The sequence below is a fragment of the Gigantopelta aegis genome, chromosome 5, assembly GCF_016097555.1.
Source record: "Gigantopelta aegis isolate Gae_Host chromosome 5, Gae_host_genome, whole genome shotgun sequence".
NCBI lineage: Eukaryota > Metazoa > Mollusca > Gastropoda > Neomphalida > Peltospiridae > Gigantopelta > Gigantopelta aegis.
The window spans coordinates 13,839,869-13,854,093 of NC_054703.1; the positions used below are offsets into that span (position 1 = coordinate 13,839,869).

The 14,225-nt window shown below is 41.0% G+C and overlaps 1 protein-coding gene across 8 annotated transcripts in view; it reads right to left on the bottom strand.

Annotated features, from left to right (window-relative positions):
- The window catches only part of LOC121373278 (multiple epidermal growth factor-like domains protein 11), a 97,131-nt gene that overhangs the window by 44,350 nt on the left and 38,556 nt on the right, over positions 1-14,225 (bottom strand). For all 8 annotated transcript variants that reach the window (XM_041499799.1, XM_041499804.1, XM_041499805.1 and 5 more), the window contains 4 exons: positions 9,873-9,973; positions 8,428-8,520; positions 4,292-4,393; positions 1,358-1,505 (listed from right to left, as the gene is read on the bottom strand). In XM_041499799.1, the coding sequence (XP_041355733.1) occupies positions 1,358-1,505; positions 4,292-4,393; positions 8,428-8,520; positions 9,873-9,973 (444 nt within the window). The remainder of the gene's footprint in view (positions 1-1,357; positions 1,506-4,291; positions 4,394-8,427; positions 8,521-9,872; positions 9,974-14,225) is intronic.

The window sequence follows — 14,225 nt, forward strand, 5'->3', positions numbered from 1 at the left end:
GGGGTGGATGCATAGCAACCTGCAGTTATAAGCTTGAAGAAGTTTGGTATAAGTTCTGTCTCAACCCCGACCACTGGTCATGTTAAAGATGGTACTTGGGGTGGACTTCTCTGAACATTAAAGGGATATAAAAGTTACAGTTTGTTTTGTTTAGAGACAACACTAGAACACATTGCTTTATTAATCATGGCTATATTATGTCAAACCGTTGGTAAATCTAACACATAATCGTCAAATGAATAAATGAATAAATGAATGAATGAATGAATGAATGCATGAATCAATGAATCAATGAATGAATCAATGAATCAATGAATGAATGAATGTTTAGCGACACCCCAGCACAAAAAATACATCGGCTATTGGATGTCAAACTATGGCAAATCCAAAACATTAAGTAAAATCATCAAATGAAGCCCGCTACATGTCCCCCTAGTGCATCAAGAGATATTTTATGTGCACTCTCCAAGGCATTTGACCAGTTGTGGTGCATTGCTTGTAACGACCGGCGTCGGTGGCGTCGTGGCAGGCCATCGGTCTACAGGGTGGTAGGTACTGGGTTCGGATCCCAGTCGAGGCATGGGATTTATAATCCAGATATCGACTCCAAACCCTGAGTGAGTGCTCCGCAAGGCTCAGTGGGTAGGTGTAAACCACTTGCACCGACCAGTGATCCATAACTGGTTCAACAAAGGCCATGGCTTGTGCTATCCTGCCTGTGGGAAGCGCAAATAAAAGATCCCTTGCTGCTAATCGGAAGAGTAGCCCATGTAGTGGCGACAGCGGGTTTCCTCTCAAAATCTGTGTGGTCCTTAACCATATGTCTGACGCCATATAACCGTAAATAAAATGTGTTGAGTGCGTCGTTAAATAAAACATTTCTTTCTTTTGCTTGTAACGAGAAAAAAAGCCAATCACTTGAATGGATCCACCGAGGTGGTTCGATCCTGCAACGGAAATACCTCAAGCGAACACTCAACCGACTGAGCAAAATCCCGCCCTTACACTGATACTGTGTAATATTTTGGCATGCTTCCATCACAGAACTGTTCGAGCACGCCTTTAGTGGGCACATCTTCTAACTTCGCCAGAGAGTTCTGTCCATTGCAGGTGTGTTACTTACATTTGTGTAAATGCAATATAGTATGCATACTTTTCCTTCTCTCTCTCTCTCTCTCTCTCTCTCTCTCTCTCTCTCTCTCTCTCTCTCTCTCTCTGTTTTAATTCAATGTAGACGTGAATACAGTTTTGTCTTTATCTCTATACAACAGCTATAATATTATATCTAATGACGATTATGCAACTTTTTAATTAATTACGTTAATACAGATTACAGACATGTAAGAATGGCACTTACAGCGCTCCGTAGAAACCAGGCGGGCAATTACATTTTCCGTTCACGTGATCACATGTTGCGTCAGCTTGTCGACATGCGCAGTGGTACTGACAGTTTCTTCCGTACGTCCCCTGAGGGCATATTGTTTGACACTTCCCTCCAGTGTAACCTGTTTTAATGCCAAAAAAACAATAACAATAATAAGAAGAATAATTATTCAGTCTCGTTTGGAGATAATAGAGAGTTTAAAGCGACAGTCCCTAGTTTTTAAACACTACAGCATATTTTTCACTATTAACACCGTCTTTCATAATTTAAATTAGAAGTACTTACATTTTGTTATTTACAATATTAATTATCGTACACCTGAGGTGGTTCTGGTTATCCACTTGTTGTTTTTTATAATACCCTAAAAATGCATTTTGATAATTCTAAAAACGCATGTATGTCTGAGAAGCAATGGTCATCGAGACGAGCTCGAGTTATTTTTAAATTTTATTTCCCTGTTTAAACGTCACCTAATTTAGTTTATCTCTACAAATACACATAACACATTTGTAAGTAGTGTATTCTTAAATATATGTTCATTTCTGTTTAATTTGTCAGTGTAAAAAAGAAAATGTTGGACTATTTGAATCAATGAACAGATGAAAGGCAAGTCGTCCTTCCACCCCCCCCCCCCCCCCCCCCCCCCCCACCTCCCAACAATTTTAAAGAAATATTTGTTAGAGTTAGGTTAAGGTTACGGTTAAATCTTTTTTTTTCTTCTATAAAACCAACATAATGAATGTTTATATTTCGTAATCCAGTATCGCTATATTTTGCCTTTGAAAAATTAGACATTTTGACTATTCTGTGTAAAATCTCCTCCACAAGGGTGCTTTTGATGGTGCTTTTTGAAGTCTTTCCCTTTAAATTAATGATTTTATATAAATATATGAGGAACGAATTGGTTTGTTTGGGGGTTTTTTTCTTTCTTTTTTGTGTTTTTTGTGTGTGGGTTTTTTTTGTGGGGATCATAATGTTCTTTAAACCACACTTCTGACGTCACACTATTGTTCTAGATTATTTATCTCGAACCCACGGCTAACCATGCATTATCAACATTAAATTATTATATAAGAAACAAAAATAAAAACAAACAAACAAACGAAGAACTAAACAAAACAGTAAATTTGTATTTATATTTCTCATTGCCACAAGAAATAAGACGACACGAGTTATTTCCCTTTTGCTGTTTTCCTATTTAAATTTTTCATTTCAACTTATTTTCGTTCTTATATCCAATTAAGGTTCAACCACGCTGTCCCAGGCACACACCTCAACTATCTGGACTGTCTGTTAGTGAGAGAGAAGAGGGTGTAGAGGCCTTACACCTACCCACTGAATCATTAAAACTCGCTCAGGGTGGGAGCCGGTACTGGATTGCGAACCCTGTACCTACCAGCCTTATGTCCGACGGCTTAACCACGACACCGCCGAGGCCGGTTTTCCTATTAAATATGATCGCTAATGACCTGTTACGCCAAATTATTTTCTATATAGGATAGGGTCATGTATTCGGGGTTATTGGCCCGGGACCAGACAGTTAGTTGGGCGGCTATGTAAATACAGTAGCCTATTCTACGAAATGTTATCTTTGATTTTTGGGCGACCGTTCAAAATTGCGCCTAATTTCCTTCTCAAAAATACGCACCCATTCCCTTTGGCTTAATACTACGGGACTTTCCAAATTTCATAGCACCATACCACCCTCCGCCTGTTACCAGCCCCGGTCGGACTGCTAGTGCTCCCTTGCACATGTCAGTGCATGCGGTCCCCCTCCAACCCACCCCACCCCTTTCTTGTCCTGGACATATTCTGACACAGCCAGTTTGTACCGTGGATATGTCAATCTGTACCCACAACAAACGTGTTCTAGTGGTGTAGTTAAACAAAATACACATTAATGTAGCAGACCCTAGTTAACCTACAAACCTGCAACACAACTGAATAACGCGTTTTTATTGTAATTAAACAAATGATTTAAAGAGTATGTTTATTGAACATTTAGTCTAAAATGCTAGTCGAGACGGTCTTATGTCACGTGACCTATATTTATGGTCAGTGACCGAAAATATAGAGATTTATCTAGTCGTCATATCTTGTCAATGTATACAGTGATTGCGGGATAAATAGACGTACATTAGAGATTACACCAACGCGGGCCGTTTGGGATCGATCCCTGTCATTGGGCTATTTCTCGTTCCAGCCAGTAACTCACAACTGGCACATCAAAGACCGTGGTATGTGCTATCCTGTCTATTAGATGGTGCATATAAAAGTCCCTTGCTGTTAACCGAAAAGAGTAGCCCATGAAGTGTCGACAGCGGGTTTCCACTATCAATATCTGTGTGGTCCTTAACCATATGTCCCACGCCATATAACCGTAAATAAAATGTGTTGAGTGAATCGTTAAATAAACCATTAAAATCATACCAACGTTTACGTCAGTGGGCCCATTGTTTTTTTCTAGTACCAGCCAGGTCAAAGGTCATTGAGTGTACAATCCCGTCTGCGGGATGGTGCATATAAAAGATCACTTTCTGCTCATATAAAAGAGTAGCCCATGAAGTGGAGCTGAGTTTCTGTTTTTTCTCTCTCCCTAAAACAATATTTCCGAAGCCATATAACGGTAATTATAAAATGTGTTTGTGTGTGTGTCAATAAATAAAATATTTAAAAATAAATTATTAATAACAAAAACACAAACAAAACACATAATAAAAACACAATAAACACACACAACCTTCCCAACCCAAAACCCACTAAAAAACAGAAAACAACAACAAACAAAAAAATAAAAAAATAATAAAACAAAATAAAACAAAACAAAACTACAATAAACCTCCACAAAAAAACCTCCACAAAAAAAAAATCAAGTGTTCCCTTATTTTTTTTTATGAGTATACTTGCCTGGCGCACAAATACAGTGACCTAGGGTTGGGTCACACGTTCCGTATCCTGAACAATCACACGTCCTCTCACAGTTCGGTCCCCATCTGCCTGAAGGACACACTGGAATGAAAGAAAGCAAAGCAACATTTTAATAACGCTTCAGGTTCATCTATACCAAATGAAATCCACGGGGCGACAATGTTAACTCCTCTGGCCAAACATACGAGATACAGTACATCAGCAACATCATGACCCATCAATCTGAATACGACAATCTCTACCCTCAACCAGGGCTTACAGAATGTTTATAAAATCCATTAGCCATGGGATCAGTGATTATTTTTTTTTTACTAGTCACAATTACAAATTCACTAGCCCTACTTTACTTTAAGTTAATACAATTTACTAAATAATAGTAATAATCAGATGTGTCACCTAAAGAGGCAAACAGAGAGTAAACACACTAACATTGGGGGTTGGGGTGGGGGCAGGATATTAATATTTATAAAATAGACTCAACTTCAACATTTCACCCTCTTTTATTTCACTAGCCGTCGGACATGGCAATAGTAGTTATTTACTAGCTCAATATTGAATATCACTAGCCATGGAAATGGGAATACCCAGTATCGGATTTATAAGGGGGCAAAATGGACAATTGCCCGCCCCCCCCCACCCTCCCACCACCCCCCGTCCCGCCCCTCACCCCCAGACTAAGGACTTCCTTTATAAAAAAAAGAAGTAATATTTAAATAATTATAATTTTTTTTTATTTGTCTTGTAATTTAATGTTGAGGAGCCCCCGAACCTCAAGTGCCGCGGGCGCCTGACACCCCCCCCCCCCCACCCCCCACCCCCAAGGTCTAAATCCGGCCCTGGGGATACCATAATCTACAAGTCCTGCCTCAACGTTCCTACATATAAAATATCAATTTTTGTTACTCGAAACGACAAGACATGATATTCATTCAGTTATTGAGGCCACATGACCAAGATAACTACTTTTAAAACAAATTAATCGTGAGTTACTTATGTACAAATTATAATATAATATTCAATTTAAACTGGCAAATTTCTCTTTAGAAACAAAGCTATTCCTATTAAACACTTTATATTTTGGGTGGAAATCAATCAATTAATTTTTTCTCTTGAAGCTTTTACTATAAAATATTTTGACATGAAATATTTCCTGCTCAAACCATAATATGAATATACTAAAACAAAAAGACATGCACTTTATACAGATAGTTTCATTTCTTTCTATTACTGGATAATATCTGCTTTTCTGTACTTTTAATTTGTGTGACAAACAACTAAATTTAAAAACAATTCTCAAGAGAATGTGGCAAATATTTAATATAAACTTTCTGTTTCTGAAAGAGATTTATAAGAAGAATATGCCTTTAAAAAGAGTAGCCTATGGACTGCCAACAGCGGATGTCCTCTCTCGTTATCTGTGTGGTCCCGGTCTGTCTGTCACTACTTAACCGTAGGTTAAAACTATGTTGATTAAATCGTTAAGTAAAACATTTCCTTCTTTTGTTCCCTCCCCCGAAGTATATTATGAACTGAACAAAGTGTAAAGGCTCCTATAGATTGGGTGCGGTGCGTGCGTGCGGTCCGCCTTCTGCGTCTGCGTCTTGCGTTTTGGACATATACAAGTAGTTCATTGTGGTTGGCCGCTTGCGTTTTGCAGACGCTCCAGTTTAGACGCTCTCACCTCCCTCTCTGTCTGTCTGTCTGTCTCTCACTCCTCTCTCTGGAGGGAGCAGAGAAGAGAAAAGGAAGAGAGAAGAGAGAAACGAGAAGGGGGGCATCTCTCTCGGATGAGAAGCTCTCTCCTGAAGACAGAGTCTCTCTCTCTCTCCGAGAGGAAGACAGAGGAGCGAACTCAGAAGAGGAGGGAGAGAGACTCTCTCCTCTCTCTTAGAGAAGACAAGCAAGAGAGAGAGATCTCGTCTCAGGAGACCTCTCTCCTCTCTCCCTCTCTCTCTCTTTTCTCTCTCTTTCTCTTCTCTCTCTCTCTCTCTCTCTCTCTCTCTCTCTCTCTCTCTCTCTATCTCTTCTCTCTCTCTCTCTCGTCTCTCCTCTCTCTTAGGAGGTCTATCTCTCTATCTCCTCTCTCTCTTCTCTCGTCTCTCTCTCTTATTCTCTCTCTCTCTCTCTGTTCTCTCTGTCTCTCTCTCTCTCTCTGTCTCTCTGTCTGTCTGTCTGTCTGGAGGGTCTGTCTGTCTGTCTGTCGTCTGTCTGTCTGTCTGTCTGTTCTGTCTGTCTGTCTGTCCTGTCTGTCTGTCTGTCTGTCTCTCTCTCTCTCTCTCTCTTCTCGTCTCTCTCTCCTCTCTCTCTCCTCTCTCTCTCTCACTCACTCACTCACTCACTCACTCACTCACTCACTCACTCACTCACTCACTCACTCACTCTCACTCTCACTCTCACTCTCACTCTCACTCTCACTCTCACTCTCACTCTCACTCTCTCTCTCTCTCTCTCTCTCTCTCTCTCTCTCTCTCTCTCTCTCTCTCTCTCTCTCTCTCTCTCTCTCTCTCTCTCTCTCTCTCTCTCTCTCTCTCTCTCTCTCTCTCTCACTCTCACTCTCACTCTCACTCTCACTCTCACTCTCTATCATTGACTGTACGCACGCGCGCCACATACAGTCTATATGAGCCTACACCTTTCATTTCGACATATTTTGTGCGTATATCCAATTAAAGTTAAAGCACGCTGTCCTGGGCACACACACCTCAGCTATCTGGGCTGCCTGTCCAGGACAGTGAATTAGTGGTTAGTTGGTTAGTGGTTAGTGAGAAATAAGAGGGTGTAGTGGCCTTACACCTACCCATTGAGCCCTTAAGAACTAGCTCTGGGTTGGAGCCGGTACTGAGCTGCGAACCCTGTACCGAACAGCCTGTAGTCCGATGGCTTAACCACGACACCACCGAGGCCTTTCAATGATCATTTTCGATGTAACAGGATGTTTTATTTTCTTCTTTTTTTTTTCTTTTTTTTTTTTCTTTTTTTTTTAATGAGTTTATTGCCACCAGATCAGTTGACAGTGATAGGGTCCCTGGGGAGCCTTGAATCATTGCCTTACAAAAATACATGTATATATTCATACCTTCTAGTTACATACATTTGTATTTGTTAAAAACAATACATAAATATGAATACAATAATGGTTTTGATCTGAGGGGGACAGGGGATAGAGAATGGACAGATGAAATGAATGGGGGAAAAAAGAGGAAAGATAAACAGAAACTAAAAAAGAGAGAAAGAAGCATGTATTATTTACTCGTATTGTAGATTAAGATTGGTTTTCTGGTTCTACTGAAGTTTTCGTATATCCAAGCAAGCCCAGATTTTCCTTTAGGTTAATAAGATGTGCAGTTATGAGATTGAAGAAAGTAGTGTCAATTAATTCTCCGATTTTCAAGAAAAAAGATTCAACCATTTCTCCCAATGTTCATTAAATTTGTCATACTGGCAATTTTTTAAATAAAAACATCTTTCTATTTGGAATTTAGTTTTCAGGATATTTTGAATGGCCTTTTTGTGCAAACTTTGTTTAAGTATTTTCATGTTGTAAATGTAATATTTCATATTGACAGTTATCCAGTTTAGGACGTATCTTAGATCACCAACTGTCATTCCAAACATAACTACATTTTTGCTTAGTGAGATGCAAAGACCAGTTTTTTTCAAAATTCAATTTTTTTTAACTGCTTCCCAAAGGTTTCTTACTTTAATGCAGTCGTAAAAAAGGTGTTGCAATGTCTCCGGTTCATTATGACAAAAAGAGCATTTGTTTGAATCAACATAATGTATCATATGAAGAAAAGTATTAGTAGCCAGAATTCTATGTAACAGTCTGTATTGAAACCACCTTAAAGTTGTATCTTTTAAACAAAAGAAAGGTAGAGCATAGTATTTTTCCCACGTACAACAGTCGTATGTCAATCCTTTGTTTGCATATTTTATCTGTGATTTTGGAGTTATGGGTTTTTTATTCAACATATTGTACAGATCTTTACATCCTGCATTTGTGTTCAGTAGAATTTTCATTTTGAAAGGTAAAAATGGAATTTTAACAGATGTGAATGTTTTGTCATTAATATTGTTTTCTCAGCACGAAATTCGTGGTTCTTCTATATACATACCTGAATCACAACTATCGCCTCTAAAGCCAGACGAACACAAACAGATATTTGGAGACACGCACTTCCCATGTACGCACCCTTGCGTACACACCGCTGAAAGAAAAGTAAAATTTAAAAAAGGATGATTTCACCATATATTGTAATTTGCTTCTTATATAATGAAGAGAACGATTCGGAGACAGGGGAGGGTGGAGAGATTGACTGAGTGAGAGAGGACCACAAGGCTGAGAAACGGAGACAGAGATAAAGAATGAGAGAGACACAGCGAGAAAGAGAGGTGCGAGAGAGATTAAAGGAGAAAGAGGCAGATATAGGGAGAGTGAGAGTGAAAGAGATAGACAAAACGAGAGAGAAAGAGAGACAGCCAGACAGATAGAGACGGAGGAGAGAGAGAGAGAGAGAGAGAGAGAGAGAGAGAGAGAGAGAGAGAGAGAGAGAGAGAGAGAGAGAGAGAGAGAGAGAGAGAGAGAGAGAGAGAGAGAGAGAGAGAGAGATTCAGACGCATGTGCGTTTTTAGAATTATGTAAAAATGCATTTCGTGTCATTACAAACACCAGGATTACCACAAACACTTCTGATGTTTGGAAATGGATATTCTAAACAATAAAAATGTAAGCAATGTCCCATTTCATTTGTCAAAAACGTCTCTAATAGTAAAAAAAATACGCCTTAGTGCTAAAAAATAGCGTCTGTCACTCTGTCACTTTAATATCAAAGGGGCGGAACGTAGCCCAGTGGTAAAGCGTTCGCTTGATGCGTGGTCGGTCTGGGATCGATCCCCGTAGGTGGGCCCATTAGGCTATTTCTAGCTCCAGCCAGTGCATCATGACTGGTATATCAAAGGCCGTGATATGTGTTATCCTGTCTGTGGGATGGTGCATATAAAAGGACCCTTGCTGTTGATCGAAAAGAGTAGCCCATGAATTGGTGACAGCGAGTTTCCTCTCTCAATATCTGTGTGGTCCTTAACCATATTATGTCCGACGTCATATAAGCATTTCCTTCCTTTAATATTAAATTTTATTATATAACATTTAGTGAAATATCTTGAAATATCAGTGAAATAAAAGTGTTACCACTCACTCAGTGACGATAGCACATTTTAGAGTGAAAATTTCTCTATTTCAGTCTAAATTGTGTTATCGTTACATTTTAGAGTAACAAATTTACTATTTCACTTTAAATTGTGTTGTGGTCACTATAGAAAGTGTTATCTTCAGTGTAAGAAAGCCGGAACTATTTTGCTGCTGGCATTTTAAAAATAAAGGTAAATTGCCAAAAGTTATATAATAAATAGAAAATTTCATGGGGGGTTTTCTTGACGTTTGCAATCATATCACACTCGTCGCGCAAACGTGACTCGTGAGATATGATTGCAAACTTCACTAGATGAGATATAAATCACATTTGACAAAACACATGAAATATCCTCTATATATTGTTACGTTTGCACTGGTTGTCGATTTCTGTGTATCCCCTACAACACATGGGGATCGGTCGATGTCTCAACCGGGTCACCAACTTGTATGCTGATCGGTAAACGTAGCTGAAATTTAAAAATATATATATAACAACATCATTTCGATATGTTCGTTTTTTGTGGACAAATCGATCTTGGACGAAATGTATAACTGACAAATCATCGTCACCACTATTGTAACCAGCCTGTCGCGGGGTGGGGGACGGTGGGGGTGGGGGACGGTGGGGGTGGGGGTGGAATCTAGAGAACGTCAGGGGGCGGGACGTAGCCCAGTGGTGAAATGCTCGCCTGATGCGGGTCGGTTTGGGTTCAATCACAGCAGTTGGACACATTGGGCTATTTCTCGTTCCAGCCAGTGCACCGCGACTGACATGTGCTATCCTGTCAGTGGGATGGTGCAATCGTCCGTCAACGAATGTTTGGTGTACGAATCGTCCATCAACGAATATTTGGTGTATGAATCGTCCGTCAACGAATGTTTGGTGTACGAATCGTCTGTAGACGAATGTTTGGTATTCGAAACGTCCGTCAACGAATGTTTGGTATTCGAAACGTCCGTCAACGAATGTTTGGTGTACGAATCGTCCGTCAACGAACGTTTGGTGTACGAATCGTCCGTCAACGAATGTTTGGTGTACGAATCGTCCGTCAACGAATGTTTGGTGTACGAAGAATCCGACAACGAATGTTTGGTGCACGAATCGTCCATTAACGAATGTTTGGTGTACGAATCGTCTGTAGACGAATGTTTGATGTTCGAATCGTCAATGGACGAATGCTTGGTGTTCGAATCGTCCGTGGACTAAATCTACACTGGACGAAGCATCTGAAAATCAGTACACGAATGTATGCATATTGGCCTGTAAGTCTATCTTTTCATTCATTCATTCATTCATTCATTCATCCGTTCATTCGTTCATTCATTCATTCATTCATTCTTTCTTTCTTTCATTCATTCATTGATACATTTCAACTTATTTTCGTGCTTATATCCAGTTACAGTTCAAGCATGCTGTCCTGGGCACACACCTCGTCTATGTGGTTTGTTTCTTAGTGGTTAGAGGGAATTCGGTGTAGTGACCGTACACCTACTCATTGAGTCGTCAAACTGCTTTGGGTAGGACACGGTACCGGGATGATTTAACCACCTGTGTTATGTGTATGTGTATACTTACTAGCATCGCGTACATCTAGGTGGGAGGGCTTCTTCGTCATCGTGTATGTCTGTATATATACTTACTAGCATCGCGTACATCTAGGTGGGAGGGCTTCTTCGTCATCGTGTATGTGTGTATATATACTTACTAGCATCGCGTACATCTAGGTGGGAGGGCTTCTTCGTCATCGTGTATGTGTGTATATATACTTACTAGCATCGCGTACATCTAGGTGGGAGGGCTTCTTCGTCATCGTGTATGTGTGTATATATACTTACTAGCATCGCGTACATCTAGGTGGGAGGGCTTCTTCGTCATCGTGTATGTGTGTATATATACTTACTAGCATCGCGTACATCTAGGTGGGAGGGCTTCTTCGTCATCGTGTATGTGTGTATATATACTTACTAGCATCGCGTACATCTAGGTGGGAGGGCTTCTTCGTGATCGTGTATGTGTGTATATATACTTACTAGCATCGAGTACATCTAGGTGGGAGGGCTTCTTCGTCATCGTGTATGTGTGTATATATACTTACTAGCATCGCGTACATCTAGGTGGGAGGGCTTCTTCGTCATCGTGTATGTGTGTATATATACTTACTAGCATCGCGTACATCTAGGTGGGAGGGCTTCTTCGTGATCGTGTATGTGTGTATATATACTTACTAGCAGCGCGTACATCTAGGTGGGAGGGCTTCTTCGTCATCGTGTATGTGTGTATATATACTTACTAGCAGCGCGTACATCTAGGTGGGAGGGCTTCTTCGTCATCGTGTATGTGTGTATATATACTTACTAGCATCGCGTACATCTAGGTGGGAGGGCTTCTTCGTCATCGTGTATGTGTGTATATATACTTACTAGCATCGCGTACATCTAGGTGGGAGGGCTTCTTCGTCATCGTGTATGTGTGTATATATACTTACTAGCATCGCGTACATCTAGGGGGGAGGGCTTCTTCGTGATCGTGTATGTGTGTATATATACTTACTAGCAGCGCGTACATCTAGGTGGGAGGGCTTCTTCGTGATCGTGTATGTGTGTATATATACTTACTAGCATCGCGTACATCTAGGTGGGAGGGCTTCTTCGTGATCGTGTATGTGTGTATATATACTTACTAGCAGCGCGTACATCTAGGTGGGAGGGCTTCTTCGTCATCGTGTATGTGTGTATATATACTTACTAGCATCGCGTACATCTAGGTGGGAGGGCTTCTTCGTCATCGTGTATGTGTGTATATATACTTACTAGCATCGCGTACATCTAGGGGGGAGGGCTTCTTCGTGATCGTGTATGTGTGTATATATACTTACTAGCATCGCGTACATCTAGGGGGGAGGGCTTCTTCGTCATCGTGTATGTGTGTATATATACTTACTAGCATCGCGTACATCTAGGGGGAGGGCTTCTTCGTCATCGTGTATGTGTGTATATATACTTACTAGCATCGCGTACATCTAGGGGGGAGGGCTTCTTCGTGATCGTGTATGTGTGTATATATACTTACTAGCAGCGCGTACATCTAGGTGGGAGGGCTTCTTCGTGATCGTGTATGTGTGTATATATACTTACTAGCATCGCGTACATCTAGGGGGGAGGGCTTCTTCGTGATCGTGTATGTGTGTATATATACTTACTAGCAGCGCGTACATCTAGGTGGGAGGGCTTCTTCGTGATCGTGTATGTGTGTATATATACTTACTAGCATCGCGTACATCTAGGTGGGAGGGCTTCTTCGTGATCGTGTATGTGTGTATATATACTTACTAGCAGCGCGTACATCTAGGTGGGAGGGCTTCTTCGTGATCGTGTATGTGTGTATATATACTTACTAGCATCGCGTACATCAAGGTGGGAGGGCTTCTTCGTGATCGTGTATGTGTGTATATATACTTACTAGCAGCGCGTACATCTAGGTGGGAGGGCTTCTTCGTGATCGTGTATGTGTGTATATATACTTACTAGCATCGCGTACATCTAGGTGGGAGGGCTTCTTCGTGATCGTGTATGTGTGTATATATACTTACTAGCATCGCGTACATCTAGGTGGGAGGGCTTCTTCGTGATCGTGTATGTGTGTATATATACTTACTAGCATCGCGTACATCTAGGTGGGAGGGCTTCTTCGTGATCGTGTATGTGTGTATATATACTTACTAGCATCGCGTACATCTAGGTGGGAGGGCTTCTTCGTCATCGTGTATGTGTGTATATATACTTACTAGCATCGCGTACATCTAGGTGGGAGGGCTTCTTCGTGATCGTGTATGTGTGTATATATACTTACTAGCATCGCGTACATCTAGGTGGGAGGGCTTCTTCGTGATCGTGTATGTGTGTATATATACTTACTAGCATCGCGTACATCTAGGTGGGAGGGCTTCTTCGTGATCGTGTATGTGTGTATATATACTTACTAGCATCGCGTACATCTAGGGGGGAGGGCTTCTTCGTCATCGTGTATGTGTGTATATATACTTACTAGCATCGCGTACATCTAGGGGGGAGGGCTTCTTCGTCATCGTGTATGTGTGTATATATACTTACTAGCATCGCGTACATCTAGGTGGGAGGGCTTCTTCGTCATCGTGTATGTGTGTATATATACTTACTAGCATCGCGTACATCTAGGGGGGAGGGCTTCTTCGTCATCGTGTATGTGTGTATATATACTTACTAGCATCGCGTACATCTAGGGGGGAGGGCTTCTTCGTCATCGTGTATGTGTGTATATATACTTACTAGCATCGCGTACATCTAGGGGGGAGGGCTTCTTCGTCATCGTGTATGTGTGTATATATACTTACTAGCATCGCGTACATCTAGGTGGGAGGGCTTCTTCGTCATCGTGTATGTGTGTATATATACTTACTAGCATCGCGTACATCTAGGTGGGAGGGCTTCTTCGTCATCGTGTATGTGTGTATATATACTTACTAGCATCGCGTACATCTAGGTGGGAGGGCTTCTTCGTCATCGTGTATGTGTGTATATATACTTACTAGCATCGCGTACATCTAGGTGGGAGGGCTTCTTCGTGATCGTGTATGTGTGTATATATACTTACTAGCATCGCGTACATCTAGGTGGGAGGGCTTCTTCGTTATCGTGTATGTGTGTATATATACTTACTAGCATCGCGTACATCTAGGTGGG